We start from the raw sequence: 24,559 nt of genomic DNA on the forward strand, positions 1-24,559 counted from the left end.
AGTTGTCCACGACCGAGTGTTGCAGACTGGCACATTCCAAGGTCCAGGACTACATGCTGAGGGACGCACTAAAGCTTGTGGCAGCCGCAGCAAAGGCTCAATGGGGAAAGACCACAGTGTAAGGTCCCCCCCCACCAAGCTGAACTGAGGGGCTGGATCCATGGGAAACCCCTCAAACTGTATCAGGGAAATATTTGTGTGCTGTAAAATGTACATGGCATGAAAAATGAAATGGAAGGGCTGTGAGGCAACTCACTCCTGTATTGAAGGAAACTCATCTCCTTTGCACTCTTTGTATTTTTTGACTTGGTGCCATTTGGAACTGTTTTGTAATGAATTTTTTACAGATTTTTATGAATAAAATATATTTTGGAAATTAAAAAAAAGTTTTCCCTTGAGTATAGGAGATTACGAGGTGGGTGATCTAATTGAGATGCGTAAAATAATTAAAGGATTTGATAGGGTAGATAGAGAGAAACTATTTCCTCTGCAGTCTGGCGCAAGAGGGAATAAGCTTAAAATGAGAGCTAGTCCATTCAGGGGTGATGTCAGGAAGCACTTCTTCACACAGAGGGTAGGGAAAACTCTCCTCTAAAAAGCTGCTGAGACTAGGGGTCATTTGAAAATGTCAAAGCCAAGATTGTTAGTTTTTTGTCAGGCATGGGTTTTTGTGCTTATGGAACCAAGGCGGGTAGAGAGTTAAGATACAGAGCAGCCACTGAATGGTACAGAATGGGTTTGATGGGCTGAATGGCCTCCTCTTGTTCCTACATTTCCTTTCTACTTACTCTTGTAATCTCCATATCTCCCATTCTTCTATTACTCTTGTTTGCTCCCTTATCCATCTCATTTTACCCCTAACCAACGTTTATTCCTATGTTCGCACTAGCTGTTCAGATAACTCGCTCGAACTGCACCGACGATCCCTTCGCCATCCTGAACAAGGGGCTGCCTCCCTGCACCAACACCTATGCCAACTGGCTGGTCATCCTGCTCCTGACCATCTTCCTGCTGGTTGCCAACATCCTGCTGGTCAATCTGCTCATCGCCATGTTCAGGTAACGGGTTTCGGCTAGAGGCCAGAGTCAGCCTGCATCTCGACCGGACACTCCCCGGGCTTTACACAGCCCAGCTGTGTTGAGGCAGTTGGCATCAGCTGAGAGTATTTTGTTTTAGTCGGGCGAGGGCGACGGAACCGAGGCTGGTAAGATGGAGTTAAGAAACAAATATCAGCCCATGATCCAATTGAATGGCAGATAGAAGAGGTGCGAGGGGCTGAATGGCCTCCTTCTGTTCCTATGCAGAAAACAGTGTTTCGGGAGATTGTTGCTTTGCCAACCTCGCATTGGCACTGCCACCCAATGCTCTTCTCCATTAAGTGGCAGGGAAGGGTTGTGGTTATCGACTAATAATCCAAGAAACGCAATTTTAAAAATCTGGAAATCAAAAAAGCTGGGATCAGTAAAAGGGGCCATTGTTGGGTTGTTGTAAAAACCCAACTGCTTCACTAATCTCCTTCAGGGGAGAGATACTACCTTCCTTACCCAGTCTGGGCTTGTACATAATTACAGGCCTACACTAGAGGATTGGTGCTTAATACCCCTAACAAGTCACTCAGTTATTCAGGGCAACTAAGGATGGGCATTAAGTGTTGGCCGCATCCCCAGAACTCAAACAAAATCCTGCCCTCGGAATACGAGCAAGCCAATGGGAATCCAAATAATCAACGGCCAGTCTAAAGTCAGATCATTTATTGCATTGGTGCTGCCAGTGATTGGAATACAAGCCTTGACCAGCAAGGGTCATAAACAAACCAGATTCAGTAAGGCTGGTGGCTGGGACTTAGTACTGCAGTTCAGCTGAGAGCGTTTTAATCGGGCTATGAGGACAAACTGGGGCACTTTTTATTCGAACAAATGCATTTAAAATGAGATTTAATGAAGATGTTGAAAATTACATCAGAATGAATCCTGGACTCCAAGGGTTAAATTACAAGGGGACATTACACGAAGTTACATTCCCTGGAATTTAGAAGGTTAAGGGGTGATTTGATCAATGTTCTCAAGATATTAAGGGGAACTGATAGGGTAGGTAGAGAGCAACTATTTCCGCTGGTTGGGGAGTCTAGGACTCGGGCGCAGAGTCTGAAAATTAGAGCTTTTAGGACTGAAAGGAAACACTTCTTCATGCAAAGAGTGGCAGAAGTTTGGAACTCTCTTCCACAAACGGCAATTGATACCGGATCAATTGTTAATTTTAAATCTGAGGTTGATAGATTTTTGTTAACCAAAGGTATTAAGGGAAACGGGGCAAAGGTGGGTATATGGAGTTAGGTCGCAGATCAGCCATGATCTCATTGAATGGTGGAACACACTCGAAGGGCTAAATGGCCTCCTCCTGTTCCTTTATGGGGTTTTGTTCCACAGAGCTGGCACAAGGATGATGGGCTGAGGCCCTTCTTCTCTGCTGTAAAGTTCCATCAATCTTTTCTAGGTTGGAGCTGGTGGCGGATGATCCACGTGTCAGGAGATGGTACGCCTGTCATGGGTCCTGGGCAACACCAGAGGAGTTAAAAGATGCCTCTCAGCAATGTGGCGTTATGTATGATATGGAAAGTGAATGACGCCACGATTAGTGTGGAGGGACTCTTCAGTGACTTCCACCATATTGTAACTCCTTAAAAAGGCAACAGTTGGGAGATAAATCCAACAGACAATTCAGGGGAGACTTCTTAGCCGCAGAGAGTGGTGAAACTCACTTCCACAAGGAATAGTTGAGGCCAAAGGCATAGATGTATTTGAGGAGAAGCTAGATGAGGGAGAAAAGAATGGAAGGGTATGTTGATAGAGTGAGATTTAGAGGGGCGGGAGGAGGCGCATATGGAGCAGATGGGCCGAATGGCCTGCTTCTGTGCTGTAGACTTGATGACCCTGACGTTGGGGGTCAAGTGTGGGTCCCGACCCCAGCACCGTATCGGGAGCTGTCACCTGACATCAATTTTGGCTGGATTGGCCAATCAGTGGGCAAAAGGTGCGAGGGCTGTCCAATTAAGGATGGCGGGCGGGCTCTTGACGCTGGAGGGTCAAAAGGAGGCCCTCGGGCATGGAGGGAGCTGCGGCCTACTTTTGCAGGTAAACGAGAGAGCGGGCGCCTCCAACTTGAGACGACCTCTCAGCACTTTTAAAATATTTGAAATAAAAAAATAACTACAGCTGCCAGGCCTCCAGCTGTGGCCAAGTAGATTTGCGGGGGGTCAGGATCCTCAAAGTGATCCTGGACCCCTCCCCACCCTGGTCTGCCACCAGCAATCTGATATGCCCCCGACACCACAAGGGGCCCGCAGTCCGACTGGAAAATTCCGATCAGCCTCAAAGCATTGGCCTTAATTGACCTCTTAATTAACAAGTTAGCTGCCGGTTGCGGGCGTTAGCCATTCCATACCCAATCCGGCTTTCCCGAAAATGGCTCGGGGGTGAGCAGGCCGACCAACGGCACGAAATTGCGCTGCTGCTGCCTCAGTTGTTGCCCCCACTGGCCTCTAAAAATCCGACCCAATGTTTCCCATTCCTTCTCATTGTCTTTTCCAGTTACACCTTCAATAAGGTTCAGGAGAACAGCGATACCTACTGGAAGTTCCAGCGTTACAAGCTGATCGTGGAATATCAGAAACGGCCCGCCCTCGCTCCGCCCTTTATCATCTTGAGTCACATCCACATCTTCATCAAAAGGAACATCCGGAGGGTCCCTTCTGTGAAGGGCACGCTCTTCAGTAAGACATGTCTCTGCAGCAACGTACGCACAGCGGTGGTGCGAGCAAGGAACGGTAACATTCAGGGCTGCAAGGCCCTGTGGGTAAAGTGCGCTGTGTGGCATTGTACTGAGCCATACGGGACTGGAATGGCTTGGGTTTGGTTCCTGGTTTCTGCTGAGCTAGTTGCCCAGGCTGAAGTCAAGGGACCCTAAGGGGTTTTCAAGTCACAGGGGGCTCCACTTCACTGACTCCTCCCACACCCCCCCCCCATCCCATTAGGGGAGAAACTGTTCCCATTGGTGGAGGGTCGAGAACCAGAGTTTAAGGTGATTGGCAAAAGAACCAAAGGCGACATGAGGAAAAATGTTTTTACACAGCGAGTGGTTAGGATCCAGAATGTGTGAGAGTGTGGTGGAGGCAGATTCAATCAGGCCTTTCAAAAGGGAATCAGATAAGCACCTGAAGAGAAAAAAAAAACGCGGGCCTACAGCAGGAGGGAAGGGGAGAGCCACTAGCTGTGTTGCTCTTGCAGGGAGCTGGCACAGACATGATGGGCCGAATGGCCTCCTTCTGTGCTGTAACCGTTTCTATGATTCTATGACCAGAATCAACTGTGACACTCCTCATGACAGAATAGGGAAAGCACACTGTCACTGTCAGGGTCTTCTGGAAAAGAGACGGGAGGCCTGACAAGCAGCACCTATAGGCCCGAATCCCATCTTGTGTCAATGGCCTCAGGAATGAACAGGATTAAATTTCAGGACGGCGATTCATTAAGGAATAGGGATAGAATACTACATTTTTTTATACAGGTGCAAGAGTGAGGAAAAGTACTTTTCCTTATCATCAATCCTCCTCCAATACTATTGCATGATACAGGTTAGATCAAATGATTAGGGGGAATGATGCTGAGCTGAGGAGATGCTAATTAATGATAGTGAAGATCAGGACAGGCTGCCTGGAACAGGAACCAGAGGACACGGCCGGCACTTGAAGTGGAGCTAAATTCAAAATATTTCTGTGAACGAGTGGTCAACCTGTGGAACGGGCTCCGCAGGGAGATGGTGGGAGTAGTTCATATTGAGCCGTTCAAATGGAAATTTCAGAAAGTAATATCTTGGGATATGTGTAATTGTAGACATGACATAGCATAATGTGCTTGGAGGAGCAGGTAACCTAGGACGTAGGATTTTCAAGATCTCCACCACAGGCAGTTTTCCTCACCTCATGTCTGGGCCTGTTGTTGACTCATTGATAGAGACTGATCGCTGTGATTAGTCAACAACTCATAGTATCATTGAGTCACAGAATGGTTACAGCGCAGAAGGGGGCCATTTGGCCCGTCATGTCTGTGCTGGCTCTCTGCAAAAGCAACTCACCTAGTCCCACTCCCCTGCCTTTTCTCCATAGCCCTGCAAATCTTTTCTCTTAAGATAATTATCCAATATTATTTTGCAAGCCGCGATTGAATCTGCCTCCACCACACTCTCAGGCAGTGCTTTCCAGATCCTAACCACGCGCTACGTAAAAATAGTTTTCCCTCAAGTCGCTATTGCTTCTTTGGCCAATCACCTTAAATCGGTGTCCTCTGACAATTCCATGATGATTGTATCATGTGACTACCAGGAAATGAACTGGATGAACCCTGACCTTTTTCCATCCAGCAAACACTATGTTCCTCATCAGGATTGGGACTTCATAATTTGCTTGAATGGGAATTTACCTGGCTTCAGTTCCAGCTCACACAGATAGGAGGGAACTCTGCTCAGTCCTGGCTGTAAGGGTCGTACCCGCAATGAGTTTGAGGCAATCGCAACCTCGCTCCCTCATTAGTCAACAGCTCGAAATCAAGCACCAATTGTACTTGGTCACAAAGGCCACGAAGGCAGCTGCTGGTGGAAATACTTCACTGAGAGTGGGTTGAAGGCACAATGTTGGGGCGGAGTAGTGACAGAGCCGGAGAATGGGTATTCATTGTAAAACATAGCCAACTTTCCCATTGGCCACCCATCCCCCTGATCAGCAGAGAAACAAGCAGCGACAATATAAATCACTTGGGTTCCTTTTCGATAATTTATGATGGAGCCTGAAGAGGGTTGCCAACTCTGGTTGGACATAAACCTGGAGGTTTCATCACACGAACTCCGACCTCCAACTGTCCCCTCCAGTCAAATAGCCTTTTTTCCCCATTTCCATAATTTCTATAACTAATAAAGAAAATATATTTTTGAAGCCGCCATGATTTTTCTCCTGGGTTCCTCCCAGCAGCGCCCAGGGCATTCATCTTCAATATCTGGAGACTCCAGTGCAGTCCTTGAGAGTTGGCATCCCTAGGCCCGAACTGATTAATCAGAATGCCTCCTCACAACCCCATTGCCCAACTACAGCCGGTCTGTGGATTAACCGGAAAGGAATAATGGTCTCATTTTCATTCCAGTAACGGACCTCTCGGAGCCCGTGGACAATAGGCTAATGACGTGGGAGGCAGTGCAGAAAGAGAACTACCTGATATCCCGAAACAGAATCAAACGCGATAGCAACTTGGAGCGGCTGAAGAGGACGGCGCAAAAGTGAGGAGGCAGATATTTGATGTTCTCGTTACGGCAAAGGCCAAGACATTAAAACCTCTAAAGAAATAAACACAGGCAAACGGACCAGTAGGTCCCAATTTCAGTTCCTCGTCCAATCATAGCCGATGGAGGAGTTACAGAATCACAGGAATTAGAGCACAGAAGGAGGCCATTTGGCCCATCAAGCTGGATGATGATCCAACTGGAGCTATCTCATCCAATTCCATTTCCCTGCTCTGCCTGGTTATCCATTTATATTATTCTTTTCTCAAAATACTCCCGTTCCCTTCTTAATAACGTTATAATCTCTGCCTCAACAGCCACTTGAGTCTAATTAACCTAGGTATGAAACGATCTTTTCTAACTTCTTTCATTCCTGAAGGGATATTCAATGGCCTAAGGTGACCAATTTGTCAACCCAGTGGAAGTAATCGATTTACCTTCACAAAACTTGTCTGAATTTGGAAAGCCTCTATAGATTCCTCCACCTAACCCTCTCTGATCTAGCAGAAAAGCCCCAATTCTTCAAAGCTTCCATCACAATTAGAACCTCTTCGTCCTGATATTATCCCACTGAATCGGTGCTGCCCCAATATGGCTGTAATATCTTTCTAATTATATAGCTTTGAGCTACACACACAGAACTAAATAGTAACTTGTAGAAATTCAGTATCTTCACTGCCCTCTGCACAAGGCCAAGAATCCCTTTCCTTATGTATACCTGCACTCCCACCTTTAAAGATTTATGTAGATCAGTGGGATAGAGTTTCATCTGGGCTGAATTTTGGGCTGTGAGGGAAAAGCACACCCAAAGATGGAGGTCCGGTGAGAGCCCGATTTGCATATTTAGGATGAGCTGATGGCATCTGTCGCCCTTCCCTGGGCAGCTTGACGGAGGGGGAGGATTAAACTTCGGGCCACCTGCCTCACGGGTCCTTGAAAGTCCCAGTAGGTGGAGGACCGCGGTGGGTGGGGAGCTGACTGAAACAGGCAACAGGAGTTTGGAGTTGGAATGCTAGCTTGGCTGTAGGGAAAATCTGAGCTCAAGGCGGCCGAGTTTGGCACAGGGTGTGGGGGAGCGGGGTGGGGGGGTGGAGGGGGGGAGGGGGGGTTGAGGCGGATCCTTCAGTAGGTGTTAGATCCTAATTAACATGAGTAACAGGCCTAATTCCTGTTTTAGATAGCTACCCAGACTGCCTATAAAATGGTCCCAACCAGTTTAGCACTGGGATGAAGTTTTGAGCAGATTGGGTGTAGCGGGCCGTCCTTCTGATAAATTGGTCAGCGTTGCTCCTGTTTTACATTCGAATTTATACCCCTTTCTGTTAAATATCTTACCATTTAGTCTCTATTTCCTTTCACTGTTCATTTTCCCCAAACATACCGCTTCTCATTTTCCTGCATTTCAATTGCATCTGCCACCAGTCTGCCCATTACACTAATTGGTGCATGTCCTTCTGTATCTCTTGTTTTCTACCTCATATTTTACCACATCCCTAATTGTGTATCATTGGCAGGTGCCATTCCTCTTTTCCTATGTCCAAATTATTGACAAAAATGGAAAATAACAAAGTAAAAGACAGCCCAGCACAAATCAGTGGTGTACATCACTCCCCACATCCTTTCAAACTGGAAAATATCCATTTATCCCTCCTTCCTGCCCCTAGTCATCTACTGTCCATGTGGCATTCCTTTAATGTCTTGTGCCTGAATTTTCATAACAAGCCTTTCATGTGGCATTTTATGAAACACTTTCTGAAAATCCATTTACACAACATCCATCACATTGCCTTTATTGATACATCATTTCCCAATATTACTCTCCACTGCTTTCAATGCAGAGTAAAATAGGGTGGAGTGTAAAATCAATGTTACACCTAATCCCACTAGTTTCCCGATTGTTAAAATTGCCCCCTAATTTCTGGAACTCTCACATGATACAAACGTCATTCAATCATCATTCCATAAGGAAAAGGCTCAAATAACAGAAAGTGTTTTCCAGCTTTTACCCACACGCAGCTGGATTCTCATTTCATTAGCTTTCCACAACTGAATTGCCTCAGACAACTCAGTCAGCAGAAACAAACATCCAATTCAATGGGATGGACGGTCGTGCATGCTAGGAGGAACAGAATTCCCAGTGCAGGAAAGATGGGAGAGACAGAATTACCAGAGCAGGAAGGCAGGATGGTGGCACAGTGGTTAGCATCACAGCCCCAGTTGAGCCAGGTTCAGTTCTGGGCACTGCCCGTGCAGAGTTTGCAAGTTCTCCCTGTGACTGCTCCAGTTTCCTCCCACAGCCAAAGACTTGCAGGTTAATAGGTAAATTGCCCATTATAAATTGCCCCTAGTGTAGGTAGGTGGTAGGAGAATGGTGGGGATGTGGTGGGGAATATGGGATTAATGTAGGATTAGTATAAATGGGTGGTTGTTGGTCAGCACAGACTCGGTGGGCCAAAGGGCCTGTTTCAGTGCTGTATTTCTAAATAAAAAATTAAATAAATAAGGCTGGGAGACCAAATTCCCAGAGCAGGAAGTAAGGAAGAGACAGAATGTGAAGGCCTCACAGTAACAGTCACCCTCAGTTTGTGTTACCTGACATTTCATTTTGTCTTTTAGGGTTGACAGTGTTTTAAGTTACATAACTGACATCAGAGAGCATGACAGGCGGCTGCGAATACTGGAAAAACAGGTAGGATTGATTGCACGAACTCTGGTGAAATACTGGAGCAAATATTCACATCTGAAGGGCCATGAAATTTCCCATATAACCTGAGAGGGAAGATGGAGCCTGTGTATAACATCTCATCCAAAAGACCTCCTACAGTGTGGCACTCCTTCCGAGCTGCACTGAAGTATTCTACAACTTTCCTTTTCAAACTCCAACTTGGTGTCACCTGTCTATTGTCTCTTGATTTCCCTTATCTTTGCTCCCATTCATTTCAACATCACCTTTAAGAATTCACTACATCTCCCAGTTCAATAAAATACTCAGTCCGGGAGATTAACAGCAATATAGGTTTACTATTCTGCCTTGGCTGCCTTGTGATTGGGCTATTCTTCACTTTCCTGATAGGTTCCTTATAGATAATCTCTTGCACATCCCCAATTTCCATCGTTCCACCATTAGCAGCCATGCCTTCAGCTGTCTAGGTCCTAAGCCCTGGAATTCCCTCACTGGGAAGTGCAAGTTTTTGGCTGAGGATGGGATGGGCTCAGATGAGGCATTAAATTGACGCCCCATCTGCCCTCTCAAACGGATGTGAAAAATTCTATGGCCATTCTTTTGAAGAGGAGCAGAGAAGTTCTCCCCGGTGACCTAGCCCTCAATCAACATCAATAAAACAGATTTTCCAGTCATTATTACAATACTATTTGTGCACAAATTGCCTGCCACGTTTCCGACATTACAGCAGTGATTACACTTCAAAAGTACTTCATTGGCTGTAAAACGCTTTGGGACATCCTGTGGTGGTGAAAGGTGATATATAAATGCAAGTTCTTCTTTCTTTTCCCTAAACCCCACTGCCTCTCTCTCTCCTCCTTTAAGATACTCCTTAAAACATATAGATTTGTCCAAGCTTTGTCACCTGTCCCAATATCGCCCAATGTGGCTCAATGGCAAATTTTTACTGATAATGATTGTATGTTTGTTTGGGACGCTGCCACCTTAATATGCTTAGTTAGTCCAGCTTAGAGAGATTACTTAGGCTGGAATAATTAGAACATTAACCTTTATTAAATTATAACTATGTACAGCTTCACACCAGTCTGTGTGACTCCTCCAAAGCCACGCTGCATCTATCCTCAAGTCTCTCTCACATGTGATCTCTTATACCATCATGGTAGGAGGCATTCTTTAGACTCTCTCAACATTAACCCTTTCAGACCCTTATACTACAATAATCACTCCTGTGAAGTGCCTTGGGATATTTTACTGCATTAAAGGCGCTATATGATTGCAAGTTGTTGTTGTAGGTGGATTACTGCACTGAAGCCTTAAAGTGGTTGGTGGAATCCTTACTGCAAAGTGACCTCGTCAAGAACAGCAGAGACCCGCCCACATTTACAGGTAATGTAAATTTTTTTTTTAAACGCAAACCTTTCAAATGGGTCTGGCATGAATTGGTTGCTTTGGTGTTAATCCTAATTGGAGATTAATCTCCTGATCACTGTTGCAAGCAACACCTGGAAGAAAAACATTAAAATAAAGTTCATTTTTTTCAAATTTTTTTTGAACACCTTCATTTCTCAGTCTAAAAAATATTGAAGATGTGAAACAGTCACGATTAATCCAATTGGGTAACTAAGAATTTGTTGCCTTTCCAGTTGGCTATTGGAAGCCAGTGGTGCCTGGAGGCTGGACCAATGGGACGAGTGTTGAGGGGAGGGGTGGTTTGAGGCAGAAGGTCATGTGACAAAAACTCTAGGAGTACATCCAATCCTAGTGAGGGACTGGTCGTTCTGTTTGTTGGCACCTGGAGTGGGTTGCATGCTACACATATGGGCAAGTGTGGATGATTTACCCATGACACTGGGCAACAGATGGTGTTGCTATCATCTCACAATGCTGATGGGACATCCTGCAGACATGCGTCAGCCTGTGTGGCACTCTTAGGAACAGAGGAAGTGGAGGATGCCATTCAGCCCCTCGAGCCTGTTTCATCAGGCTGATCCGTATCTTAACTCCATCTGCTCGCCTTGGTTTCCCCCAACAAAAATCTATTAATCTCACTTTATTCTTCTTTCACAGGCCCTTCATCTAAAACAGACACCAAGCCGTAACCTTCCGATAATGAAAACTGCCTCAGCAATGTTAATCACAGGGTCGCACTGCGAACGCCAGGATCCTTAGCCTCGCCTGTGACCATGCACAACAAGCTTTGCGCCAAGACTAAATTCAGATCCAGTGGGACCGATCCTGGAGTTTATGAACCCGATATGCTTCTCTTCTTTTGCAATGACAATTGTAGCAACGTCTTAGTCACGTTGCATACATGCTTGTGCATAGGGGACGTGCACAGGGCAGTGAGGTTAGTCCTGGACTGCTCCAGCAAAGGGCCAGCACAGAGATGATGGGCTGAATGGCTTCTGCCTGTGTTGTAAACTTGATGGTTCTACGCTGTAAAAGTGTCAAATCTTGAAATTATCTTTTGAACAAGTGGAATGAATTACATTGAAGGTTCTTACAATTTAACCCTTAGTCTGATGCCAGGTTCAGGAAATTTCCAGTCTGTCTGGTTTTATTTGTTCCTTTAGTTATGTACTGAGACTCTAAGCTAAACACTCAAACTAACATTACACCAGCATTACTGTAATAAAGGCACCCAAACAATAGAAATAAGTCTTATTTTTGGAATATTAATACAATGGAGCGGTAATGTGCATTTAAAACATAACTTTAATATAAACAAAAGACGAATTGGACAACCTACCGAAGAATATCTTATAAATCGTGAAAGATTTAGACACTTTTCTCGAGATAAAGGTTGACTTAGTAGAGGTCTATGAGGTTATGAAAAAGGTTTTATGGGATAGATTATAGAGAAGATATTTCCAATTGTGGAGCCAATCAAAATTAGGGTCTTAAATATAAGATAGTAATAAATCCACTAAAGAATATAGGCGAAATGATGTTATCCAGAGAGTGGTTAGAACATGGAACTCATTACCACAGAAATGGCATAGATGCATTTAAGGGGAAGCTGGATAAACACATGAGGCAGAAAGGAATAGGAGGATATGCTGATAGGGTGAGATGAAGTCGGGTGGGAGGAGGCTTGTGGTGGAGCATAAAGACCAGCATGGACCAGTTGGGCCAAATGGCCTGTTTCTGAGTTGCCTTGTTGCCCTAATCAAGGTTAAACTTAGATATGGAGCATATTAAAATCATAGTAGAGTTCAGTTCCCCCAGTTGGAGCATGTAGCTGAATGCAGAGCACAAGGTCCATGTGGGTCAGGGTTCTTACCCTCATCACGGCAGACTGACTCCTTCTAGCAAGTTGCTGTGTGTGTGGATATTAGGTGAGGAGAGACCAGCCAAATACTCTCCCAGTCTTGAACTCTATTTGTTGTACAAATTTTGCTAACATTTCTGCTGTAGTAAAATCGGGTGGTACCCAGTTGAGATATTGAGTGTGTGATATTGAATGGGTGGCATTACAAGGCAACGTTGAACAGGGAATGCAAAGGCAAAATTCTGCAGATGCTAGAAATCTGAAATACAAACCGAAAATGCCGGAAACACTCAGCTGGTCTTGCAGCATCTGCGGAGAGAGAAACAGAGTTAACGTTTCAGATCAGTGACCTTCAGTCAGAACTGGCAAGAGTTAGAACAGGCGATATTCAGAGGGCGATTAATCGATGGGTGACATCAAATCAGTGATGGTTAATGGGTGGTATTTAATGAGTGGAAGTCCAGTGGTGTTGAATGAATGACACTCAGTGAGTGGTAGTGGAAGAGTGATATTCATTGGATGTGTGATATTGAATGAATGACGCATCACTTCTTTATGCTATTGTGACACGTTACTATGCTGTTGTGACATGTCATTTCCTGTGTTCTATATGCTGTTTTGAGTATTACTTCCGGTGTTCTCTCTCTGTCTCGCTGCAATTGTGATACATCATTTCCTGTGTTCTTTACACTATTGTGACATCATTTCCTGTGTTCTTAACGCTATTGTGACATATCATTTCCTGTGTTCCTAACGCTATTCTGACACATCATTTCCTGTGTTAACGCTATTGTGACATGTCATTTCCTGTGCTCTTAATGCTATTGTGACACATCATTTCCCGTGTTCTTTACAATATTGTGCCATCATTTCCTGTGCTCTTTACGCTGTTGTGACATATCATTTCCTGTGTTCTTTATGCTATTGTGACACATCATTTCCTGTGTTCTTTATGCTATTGTGACACATCATTTCCTGTGTTCTTTATGCTAGTGTGACACATCATTTCCTGTGTTCTCCCTGCTGCTATGGTATATCATTCCCTGTGTTCTTTAAACTGTTATGAGACTTGCTTCCGCTATTGTGATCTATTGTTCTCTGTGTTGTTTCTCCTACGGGGCAAGGAAATTCTCCTGTGCCGTTGATGGAGGGATTCTTTACTAAACCAAGTACAGAAGATGTGAGGCAATTTAACCCACTGATAAAACTGAGCAGATCTCTTCTGTGGCCACACCGGTCCCAGCTCCCTGCCCCCTCTTTGACCCGCCAGCACCTCTCGCATTCATTTCAGGTCCAACATCGAGACAGGTGAAGCGCTGAAGAATGACGGAGATCATCTTCAAAACAATCTGGCAATCCGATGAACTGAGCCAGGTCCGGAATACCAGTCAGGAGCAGATCAGATGCAAAGGAGACATGTCGGGAGTCAACCTTGAGCATGAAAAGAAAGAAAAAAAGTGGCTCTTCACCAAGAAGAAAAAGTCGGTCTCCTTCCACGGGTATGAAGCAGTTTATCGACTTATTTTGATGGATTTTTAAATTCAGCGATGTTGTGCGGTCATTAAGCTAAGGGACGTTTATGCAGGGCGATTGGAAGACTTTTCTCTCTATTGCACCCAACAAACATGTCCCGATTAGTTACAGTCCTTCCTGCTACAGAGCAAAGATCCATCAACTCTATAGTGCAGGGTTTCTGAATTATATTCTTCAAATTATATTCCACCAGTGAGCAGAGGTTGCTTACAACAAATTTCTGCCAATTTTGCACATTGCAGGTATTTCCGGGGCACAAAATGTGGCACAAAGTCCCCACACGGCAGGGAAATTCGGCTCGCAATTTCTCTGTGTTTTTGGTTGCCATCTTCACACTTTGGCCAACAAATCCATCCCTCTGATGAAAGATCACTGACCTGAAACGTTAACTCTGCTTCTCGCTCCACAGATGCTGCCAGACCTGCTGAGTATTTCCAGCACTTTCTGTTTTTATTTCAGATTTTCAGGATCCGCGGTATCTTGTTCTTATCCATCCGTCTCTGATTGATCTCAAACCTTGGTTCTTTCCTTTCATATCTCTCCATCCCTTCTCGCTGCACAATGTACTTAGCTGTCTGGTGAACCTACTTCTATTTTCTGTTTCAGTGGCTTCACCTGGTGTAGTATCCATCCTCCATTTTCTTTGCTTCACCCTCGGCGGCTGTGCCTTCAGTCAATTAAGTCCTAAACTCAGGGGTACCCTCTCTAAACCTCTCTGCCTCTGCTCATCTAAGATCTTCCTTAAAGCCTAGCTCTTGGACCAAGTTTTTGGTCAACTGTCCTATTGTCACCATCTTTGTGCAAAACCTGTTTCTAACACGCTGGGTCGTGTAACCTGCCCATATAACAGTAAATCCAGCTTAACTCTAACCTTAGAATAGAATCGCATAATATACCAGCTTGAAATTTTAATGAGTCCTCTGAGTGAATTTGTCTATTCAATACCAATTCATACAACTTGATGCCTTACACCTGCACCCACGAGGAACTGGGAAGAGACTCAGAAAGACGAAAGACCTGCATTCCTATAGCACCTTTCACAACCTCAAGATTCCACAAAGCACTTTACAGCCAATAAACTACTTATCAAAGTGTAATCGCTGTTATAGTGTAGGAAAACAGGGCAGCCAATTTCGCACAGTAAGCACCCACAAACAATCGTGTGATAACGACCAGATAATCTGTTTTTAGTGATGTTGGTTGAGGGATACACATTGGCCGGGAAAGGGGGGAGAGCTCCCCTGCTCCTCTTCAAAATAGCACCATGGGATCTTTTACACCCACATGAGAGGGCAGACAGGGCCTTGGTTTAATGTCTCATCCACATGACAGCACTACAGTGGAGCATTACCCTAGAATTTTTTTTCACTCAGGTTCTGGAGTAGGATTTGAAACCACAACCTTCTTGAGGTGAAAGTAATATTAACTGAGTCACAGCTAAAAAGCTAACCTCACATCTCTTGTCTAACCTCTCAACCAGGGAATCATCCACAACTGATAAATGGGCTAGGGCCAAAATGGATGACCTCCCCCAAAATATTAGCTCACTGCCTTTTTATTCCTCTAGGCCTGAACGCAATAAGATAATTGATGATGCACAGTTCTCCTGTCCAGAGCTGAGGAGATCTGCTGCCTCCACTAATGTGTCCGCCCTCAACTTATCCTGTGACAAGGATTCCACCGATAGTGCTGAAAGTCTGGTTTCCAGGAAATGCCAGTTTCCAGTCTCAGGAGCAGAAGATATGAAAGTACCATGGGCCACCAGGCAGCTCAATGTCAGCCCGGTAGGTTTCTCTGTACCTGTGAGGGCCTTAGGGTGAGATCTGTACCTGTGAGGGCCTTAGGGTGAGATCTGTACCTGTGAGGTCATCACAGAGAGATCTGTACCTGTGAGGTCATCACAGAGAGATCTGTACCCGTGAGGGCCTTAGGGTGAGATCTGTACCTGTGAGGGCCTTCAGGAATACAAAATATGCGAAGATTATTTTCTGATCTCCTCCTCTGCAGAAAGGCAGAGGATTCCATATCTGAGGAGCTGATGGGGTAGATTTTCCACTTGCTGTCTGGGCATTATAGAAAGTGCTCAGGAGTTATAATCAAAAGAACAAAAACTCCACCTAGATTTCAGCCATTAGTAGTTTCAAGATCAGTTTATTCACTCTTTAACTTACCAATCCTCCAGGATTTACCCAGAGTTTCCAGGAATTAAAGATTAATCTCCAAGACACTGCTCTGAGCAAAAAACCCAGGAAAATAGTTAGAGGATCGTTAAATGTTTTTGCATACTTTGAGTATGTAAAAAATATCCAAGGTGGGAATAAAGAAGTTTTTTGACTGACAGTTGCGAGTACCAATGGAGGGAGTGTGGGGGCGGGGCAATCAGAGGCAGAAGGTCACGTGATGAGACCTCAAGGAATAGGTCCAACCAGAATGGGCAACCCTTGCCCTATATGATGTCTTCAGTCAATCTGATTGGCTGCAACACTCAAAACATTTGGTTTCCTGAAGCCAAAAGGGGCGCGGCTAAATCTTTCTTTGTGATTTGCAGTGTGCAATCTTTCTGGAGAAGATTGAGAAGAATAAAAATGCTACTAACACGTTGAAGGAATACACTCGAAAACTAGAGGTAAAGAACAAACCGTGGCTAAAATTGATCCAAGTCAATCACAATGGCAAATATGAGGATTGACAAATTAGCAATACAAAGGCAGGGCAGACAGAGACTACAGAAATAGAATTCAATAGCAGAGAACTTATTTTAAACTTATGTTAGAATCTTGGTGAGACCACACTTGGAGTATTGTGCTCAAATTGTGTCTCCATATGACAAAAAGGATAACAAGGCATTGGAGAAGGTGCAAAAAGAATTTACAAGAATGATACCAGAACTGAGAGGTTGTAACTATCAGGAAAGATTGAACAGGCTGGGGCTTTTTTCCTAGAAAAAGAGAAGACTGAGGGGGTGAAATGATAAAGGTCTTTAAGATAATGCGAGCGTTTGATAAGGTAGACATAGGGAAGATATTTGCATTTGTGGAGGAGTTCAAAACCAGGCACCATAAATTTATGATAGTCAGTAATAAATCCTATAGGGGATTCAGGAGAAACCTCCGGGGAGAATTTTATCCTGGCGGCAGGGGTCTCGACCTCCAAAGAAACCAACGCCAAGATCCCCCCATTGCCTCTTTTCCGGAAGGCCCTCCGAGGTTAGTGCCAATCAGGCACTTTAGTAGACAGCAGCGGGCCTTTCATAGGATCGAGGACGCTTTGCTGGAAGTCCCGCCCTTGGAAAGCTGTTGGCCAATCAGAGGCCGGTAGCAGCAGCGCCATTGTGGAAGCAGTAGCTGCTGCTGGAGGCGGCCGCACCAGAGGCTGAGGAGAGTCATCAGACCCAGGCCTCCGGTAGGTCAGGGCGGGAAGGGTCATGTGGAATGGGGGTCACGGAGTGGGGTGGGGGGGAGGGGTGATCGACAGCAATGGTAGGGGATGGCTCTCAGCCCACCCCCGCTTCCCGATGCCGGGTCCCTAGTTTAGACTCTAATTGTCTTTTAATAAGAGACCCCACTCCCGGAGTTGGGAAGCAGACTGCACGGCTTTTCGTGCCGTGCTTCCCTTGTGGCAACTGGGCCGCCCACCGCACAGTTAATTGCGGCTATGATGGGAAGAAGTCCTTAATTGGAGATTATTTGCCTAGTTAAGGGCCTCAATTGGCAGTGGGGCTGGAAGGCCTGTATACAGGCCTTTCCGCCCTGGGCTATATTTTGGCGGAGGCGGGATGGTGGTGCGACCCCCCCCAAGCCCCCACACTGCCACCATCCCATCTGATTTTGTGCTCTCCCCACCTCCAAACCAACCATGGGGGAGAGCATAAAATTCCCCCACTCTTTCCCAGAGAGTGGTTAGAATGTGGAACTTGCTACCATGTGGGGTAGTTGAGGTGAATAGCGTGGGTGCGTTTAATGGGAAGTTATTTAAACACATGACGGAGAAAGGAATAAAAAGATATGCTGATTGGGTTAAATGCTGGCATGGACCTGTTGGGCCGAATGGCCTGTTTCTGAGTTATAAAATTCTGTCATTCTATTTCCCAGATTCATAAATTGCGCCTGAGGGACACAATGAATCTGAGAATGGATTCCCAGACTCCTTGTACTTGCTGACTGCAGTGAGGTGCGTTGGGCACTTAGGACCCAGACAATGACAACAACTTGCATTTCGATAGCACCATTAATATAGTCAAACGTTCCAAGGCGCTTTACAGGAGCGTTATGAAACAAAATTTGATACCGAGTGTTACAACCTCAATTGAAACTGTTAACTTTAAAACAAGAGATGTGAACTCCCCAGGCCAATTAAAGGATCACACGACAACATTTCACATTTTAACACTTTTACGATGACAACTAGACTAAAACTCAACATTAACTAAACAGTACTTCGTCAGTAGCTAATACATTAAATTACAGAGAAAGCTATTTCCCATTAACTTATTAACATATTCGAAAACCCCACATCACATTTTTTAGTGAAAAGGTATCTTTGCTGTTGAAAGTCCCAAACTCCTGCCAGTTCCAATGGATTGGATCTCCCAGGACATAACAAAAAACAATGTCCTCTTCGCTCACTTCTTCCAAACACACTCAACTGGTCTCCTGTTAACAAGGCAATCTCTGGTGACCTGGTTGGCCTTTTCTCCTCTGCAAACATCAAGCCTTTGAACCAGATTCAAGCCTTAGCAGCCTTTCGCTGTATCAGTGTTCTGAGAGCGTTTTTTTTCTCTCTTTTCTGAGGCTTTGCAGCTCTTGCTGGTTTTTCGTTGCTTCTTTTCTTCCTTACAGCCTGTCAGACTTAGGAAAGCCTGTTGAATTTATCCAGAATCAAAAGTCAATAGTCATTTGCCTTCTTATTATATTCAGAATCCATAAGTCTGGCCATATCAAAACCATCTGGGCCTTCCTTTACTTCCAGGTGTTAGCAATTGCAACTCAAATGTGCATTTCCAAAGCCCTTGGCTCCCTGTTTACGATCTGAGAGACTGGGAGAGCGAAACCCATTGTCTGTCAGATGTTACAACTTTGCACTCTGCTTTCAAAATGGTCTTTGATCTCCATTCCTTGTTTGCATGGTAACCAAGACCTCTAGCCTGTTTCCGGGCAGACCGTGTGAGATCACATGTCTCCTCCGAATCCTTTTTTACATTGCATTAAAAACCACAGTTTTTAAAACATAACCAGACTACAAAGTCCAGCATCCTATCTGGTCTTATCACTTCTCTGTAAACATCTTCCCCAGGTCACCAAGATTTTTGTTGTTTCTTGCTTAAAGCACATGACTTCCAGCAAGGCAGTTTTTAAACAACATCTCCTTTCAATGGACTGTCAACAACAAAGCCAAGTCCAGCTTCTATAAAATCTGCCGCCTTCCAATGAATCCATCTCCACAGTTTATAGATAAGTTCTCAAAAACATATACTTAAAAAATATAGAAGCACTTTCGCAACAGGTGACCGAAAGCGTGGTCAAAGAGATAGGTTTGAAGGAGCATTTTAAAGAAAGAGAGAGAGGGGTGGAGAGGTTAAGGGAGGGAATTCCAGAGCTTAGCACCTTGGGAGGTGAAGAACACCGCCATCAATTGTAGAATAATAATAATCATGGATGTGCAAGAGGCCGGAATTGGAGGAGCGCAGAGATCTCAGAGGGTTGTGGGGTTGGTGGAAGTAACAGAGATAGGGAGGACGAGGCCAAGGAAGGATTTGAAAACAAGGATTAAAATTTTAAAATCTCAGCATTGTCGGACTGGGAGCCAACGTAGGTCAGTGAGCACAGGAGTGATGGGTGAACGGGAAGTGGTATGAGTTAGGATACGGACAGCAGAGTTTTGGAGGAGCTGATGTTTACAGAGCGTGGAAGATGGGAGAGCTCAGGCCTCTGTGCCAATTCTCTAAGAATCATATCTTCTATCCAATGTATTAAGTTATCAGGAAAGGCCATCGAAATGATGAATAGAATTAGGTTCAACAGACAGCGAAGTACATTGTGGCAAAGGTGGGGACGGAGGGATATGGGAGAAAGTTGGGAACTGGTGGTTCAGATCAATCAAAGAGGGATGGACTTGTTAGACCTCCTCTGTTCCTAGGAAATAAATAATGGACGTACAGATCAGTCAAAGCGGGAGTGTAGATGGATAAGCAATGTGAATGACTTTAGTTTAGTTTAGAGATACAGCACTGAAACAGGCCCTTCGGCCCACCGAGTCTGTGCCGACCATCAACCATCCATTTATACTAATCCTACACTAATCCCATATTCCTACCGCATCCCCACCTGTCCCTACATTTCCCTACCAGCTACCTATACTAGTGGCAATTTATAATGGCCAATTTACCTACCAACCTGCAAGTCTTTTGGCTTGTGGGAGGAAACCGGAGCACCCGGAGGAAACCCACGCAGACACAAGGAGAACTTGCAAACTCCACACAGGCAGTACCCGGAATCGAACCCGGGTCGCTGGAGCTGTGAGGCTGCGGTGCTAACCACTGCGCCACTGTGCCTTGATGATCAGTGCAATGGAGTCAATTAAATGCGCGATAAAGACTGAAGGACATTGCAAATAGCAGAACGTTTTCCTAAAAGGGTTGGTTAACAATGAGTATATAAGCTATAACAGTACGGTGTAATGGTTCAGTAAGTAAAGGAGCGACATAGTATTCCACTGCGCTGCACGTTTCCTGGTTTGTTCTGAGTTAATTGGCGCCAGTCAAGATGGTTTCTTCATTCTTAGATTAGAGAAAGGAGACGATGAGCCAGGGGCTCACCTGCTGATCGTTGGTCAGTGACCTCCGCTGAAAGAGTGTTTGTCTGCGTATTGGCCAAAAATAGAGTTAGACTGTGCTGCAGTGATCGCTACCTGCCGGACATGTTAGACTCACACCTAGAAAATGGTCACTCGGTTCCCTTGAACTGATACTGCAGCCTTAAACATACCCTTCACCATAGGGGAGAAGATCAGAGACAATAACTGGAGATAAAAAGAGTGAAGCAACGTGCTAACTGACTAACTCATCAATTAAATAATTCATTGACTGACTTAACTCACTGATTTCTATGGGTCATAGTCTAAGGATACGGGGTAAACCTTTCAGGACTGAAATGAGGAGAAATTTCTTCACCCAGAGAGTGGTGAGCCTGTGGAATTCGCTACCACAGAAAGCAGTTGAGGCCAAAACATTGTATGTTTTCAAAAAGGAGTCAGATGTAGCTCTTGGGGCGAAAGGGATCAAAGGATATGGGGGGAAAGCGGGAACAGGCTACTGAGTTCGATGATCAGCCATGATCATAATGAATGGCGGAGCAGGCTCGAAGGGCCGAATGGCCTACTCCTGCTCCTATTTTCTGTGTTTCTATTAACTCGGCATCTGATTGATTGATTGTTGTCAATAGGGAAAGCACAAGAAGCTGGAGAAGTTACTCAACAAACTGGAGGGTGACAGAAAAACAATTCTGTGTGATTCATTATTCCTCGAGGTACGTTATGCATTTAAAAAAAAGAAAGAACGTGCATTTATATAGCCCCTGTCACAACCTCAGGACATCCCAACGCACTTTAGAGCCAATGAAAGCATTTTGAAGTGTGGTCATGCAGCAAATCTGGGCATGCTCTATTTACAGATGTGTAAAGGCAATCAAATAATTGGCACGTTCTGTTAATAACAATAACTTGTATTTATATAGCACCTTCAACATTGGAAAATGTCCCAAGTTACGGTTCTTGAACTTGAGATTTTTTTAAACCATGTTAAAGGTGCTACATAAATACAAGTTGTTGTTCTTGTTCTGAGAGATGAATCTTGTCTAGGCAACCCAGAATGGGAGGAGTGCAGAGATGTTGGAGGGTTGTGGGGTTGCCAGGGTTACAGAGGTAGGGAGGGGACGAGACCAAGGAAGAGTCTGAAAACAAGGATCAGCATTTTAAAATCGAATCTTTGCCAGACCAGGAACCAATCCTCTAAAAAAAAAAAGTGCCATGGGATCTCTTATATCCACCTTGGTGTACCATCTTATCCAAAGGCTGGTATCTCCGACACTGCTGCACTCCTTCAGTAGCGCACTAAAATGTCAGCCCAGATTATATGCCCACCTCTAGAGTAGGGATGTCAAGGCCTCGGAGAGGGTACAGAGGAGATTTACTGGAATGATACAAAGGATTGAAGGACTTCAGTTATGTGGCGAGATTAAGAAAGTCACGATTGTCTCAGGTATACAGAGGTACAACAAAGACCAAATTCAGGAAGTTATGATTGTTGTCCCTGGAGTAGAGAAGGTTACAGGAAAATTTAAGAGAGGTGTTCAAAATGATGGGGGGTTTTGATAGAGAGGGAGACACCGTAACCTTGGGGGGAACATCATTTGTGACCGAAATATTATAAAGTTCCTTGCCTTAGATAGGGTAATGTGTGCAAAGTTACATGAGCAGATTGAAATGAAAAATAGAAGGGATGAGATTGAGAAGTGATATAATTGTTTAACGTAGGCTTCTAAAAAGATTGGATAATGCAGATCAGGACAAGCTATTTCACCTTGTCCAGAACAGTCTTCTGAGGTGAGATTGCAGAAACTGGGCCTGTATTCTCTAGAGTTTGGAAGAATGAGAGGTGATCTCATTGAAACTTACAAAATTCTTCTGGCCCCTGGCAGAGTGGATGTAGATAGGATATTTTTCCCTGGCTAGTGGGAACACAGTCTCAGGATAAGGGGCAGGCCATTTAGGACTGAGATGAGGAGGAATTTCGTCACTCAGAGGGTGGTGAATCTTTGGAATTCTCTACCCCAGAGGGCTGTGGAAGCTCAATCATTGAGCATGTTCAAGACAGAAATTGATAGATATCTGGATAATAATGACAACAAGGGATATGGAGATAGTGCGGGAAAGTGGCATTGAGGTAGATGATCAGCCATGATCTAATTGAATGGCGGAGCAGGCTCGAGGGGCTGAATGGCCTACTCCTGCTCCTATATTCCTAGTAGAAACAGAGGACACAGCCCGCACTTGAAGTGGGGGTAAAATCTGGGGAAACAATCATTCAGTGAGTGAGTGGTCAACCTATGGAATTGGGATCTCGTGAGATGATGGAAGCAGAATTGACTCAATCAATGGGAATTAGATCCTTTCATAAACTAGACATGAAGTGTGCTGAGTGTAGTGTGCTTGGGAGGAGCAGGTGACTTTGGACTGATGGTTCCCAAAGCTCCCCATCACTGGGGTTTTCGTCACTTCATGTCTGGGCCTATTGTAGACTCATTGTTAGAGATTGATCGCTGTGATTGGTCAACAACTCTATTGCTGTATCATGTGACTATCAGGAAAGTAGGGACAATGGTTTGGATATAAGACTGGAGGGAATGACTTTCAGATTCTGAGACAACCTTCAAATGGACAACATAAATAATTCTGAGGAGCAAAGAAATCTGCAAAGTGTTATTGATTTAAGATGGTCGAATGGGAAAAAAATGAAAATGTAACAGTTGGAATTTGAATGTCAGTAAAAGTGAAGTGTTCCATTTCTGTTTTTCTAAAAGTTTAGGATAATTAGACTCCTGGAGAAGGCTGGGTGGGGTGGAAGAGCAGAGTGTGTTCAGATTGATATTAAAAGGAGCATAACCTGTTCAAAGTTATTCCGAGATGGGACAGATTCAATGGTAACATACGGCTCCCAGTGACTGACAGTCTACGATGAAGGAAGATAGATATAAGACTAGATGCAAGGGATTTAGGACAGAGAGCAAGCAAACTTTATTTCTTGTATACAGATAGTTGCAAAGCTGTGGAATGCATAGTCAGGGTTAGCAATTGAAGCAGAGATCAAGTCAACATTTAAGAACCTGCCACATTGGATTTGGTACTGGGTAATGAACCCGGCCAGGTGTTAGATTTAGATGTAGGTGAGCACTTTGGTGATAGTGATCACAATTCGGTTAGGTTTACCTTAGCGATGGGCAGGGACAGGTATATACCACAGGGCAAGAATTATAGCTGAGGGAAAGGAAATTATGATGCGATTAGGCAAGATTTAGGATGCGTAGGATGGGGAAGGAAACTGCAGGGGATGGGCACAATCGAAATGTGGAGCTTATTCAAGGAGCAGCTACTGCGTGTCCTTGATAAGTATGTACCTGTGAGGCAGGGAGGAAGTTGTCGAGCGAGGGAGCCGTGGTTTACTAAAGAAGTTGAAGCGCTTGTCAAGAGGAAGAAGAAGGCTTATGTTAGGATGAGACGTGAAGGCTCAGTTAGGGGGCTTGAGAGTTACAAGCTAGCCAGGAAGGATCTAAAGGGAGAGCTAAGAAGAGCAAGGAGAGGACACGAGAAGTCATTGGCGGATAGGATCAAGGAAACCCCTAAGGCTTTCTATAGGTATATCAGGAATAAAAGAATGACTAGAGTTAGATTAGGGCCAATCAAGGATAGTAGTGGGAAGTTGTGTGTGGAATCAGAGGAGATAGGGGAAGCGTTAAATGAATATTTTTCGTCAGTACTTACAGTAGAGAAAGAAAATGTTGTCGAGGAGAATACTGAGATTCAGACTACTAGGCTAGATGGGATTGAGGTTCACAAGGAGGAGGTGTTAGCAATTTTGGAAAGTGTGAAAATAGATAAGTCCCCTGGGCCAGATGGGATTTATCCTAGGATTCTCTGGGAAGCCAGGGAGAAGATTGCAGAGCCTTTGTCCTTGATCTTTATGTCGTCATTGTCGA

General features: G+C 44.7%; 2 protein-coding genes across 4 annotated transcripts in view; both read left to right on the forward strand.

The window, feature by feature from the left end:
• The window catches only part of trpm4a (transient receptor potential cation channel, subfamily M, member 4a), a 68,897-nt gene extending 57,749 nt beyond the window's left edge, over nt 1-11,148 (forward strand). The window contains exons 21-26 of the mRNA XM_068020013.1: nt 890-1,058; nt 3,588-3,769; nt 6,189-6,321; nt 8,941-9,013; nt 10,300-10,393; nt 11,075-11,148. Coding sequence (XP_067876114.1) covers nt 890-1,058; nt 3,588-3,769; nt 6,189-6,321; nt 8,941-9,013; nt 10,300-10,393; nt 11,075-11,106 — 683 coding nt within the window. The 3' untranslated portion in view covers nt 11,107-11,148. The remainder of the gene's footprint in view (nt 1-889; nt 1,059-3,587; nt 3,770-6,188; nt 6,322-8,940; nt 9,014-10,299; nt 10,394-11,074) is intronic.
• A 2,166-nt stretch (nt 11,149-13,314) lies between these two features.
• LOC137353660 (testis-specific serine kinase substrate-like) overlaps nt 13,315-24,559 on the forward strand; it is a 30,210-nt gene continuing 18,965 nt past the window's right edge. Inside the window, exons 1-4 of one of the 3 annotated variants that reach the window (XM_068020014.1) lie at nt 13,315-13,777; nt 15,379-15,595; nt 16,360-16,437; nt 21,251-21,334. In XM_068020014.1, the coding sequence (XP_067876115.1) occupies nt 13,602-13,777; nt 15,379-15,595; nt 16,360-16,437; nt 21,251-21,334 (555 nt within the window). In that variant the 5' untranslated portion in view covers nt 13,315-13,601. The remainder of the gene's footprint in view (nt 13,778-15,378; nt 15,596-16,359; nt 16,438-21,250; nt 21,335-24,559) is intronic. The other 2 variants (XM_068020015.1, XM_068020016.1) reach the window with 2 other exon arrangements.

The sequence above is a fragment of the Heterodontus francisci genome, chromosome 41 (assembly GCF_036365525.1).
Source record: "Heterodontus francisci isolate sHetFra1 chromosome 41, sHetFra1.hap1, whole genome shotgun sequence".
Classification (NCBI taxonomy): Eukaryota; Metazoa; Chordata; class Chondrichthyes; order Heterodontiformes; family Heterodontidae; genus Heterodontus; species Heterodontus francisci.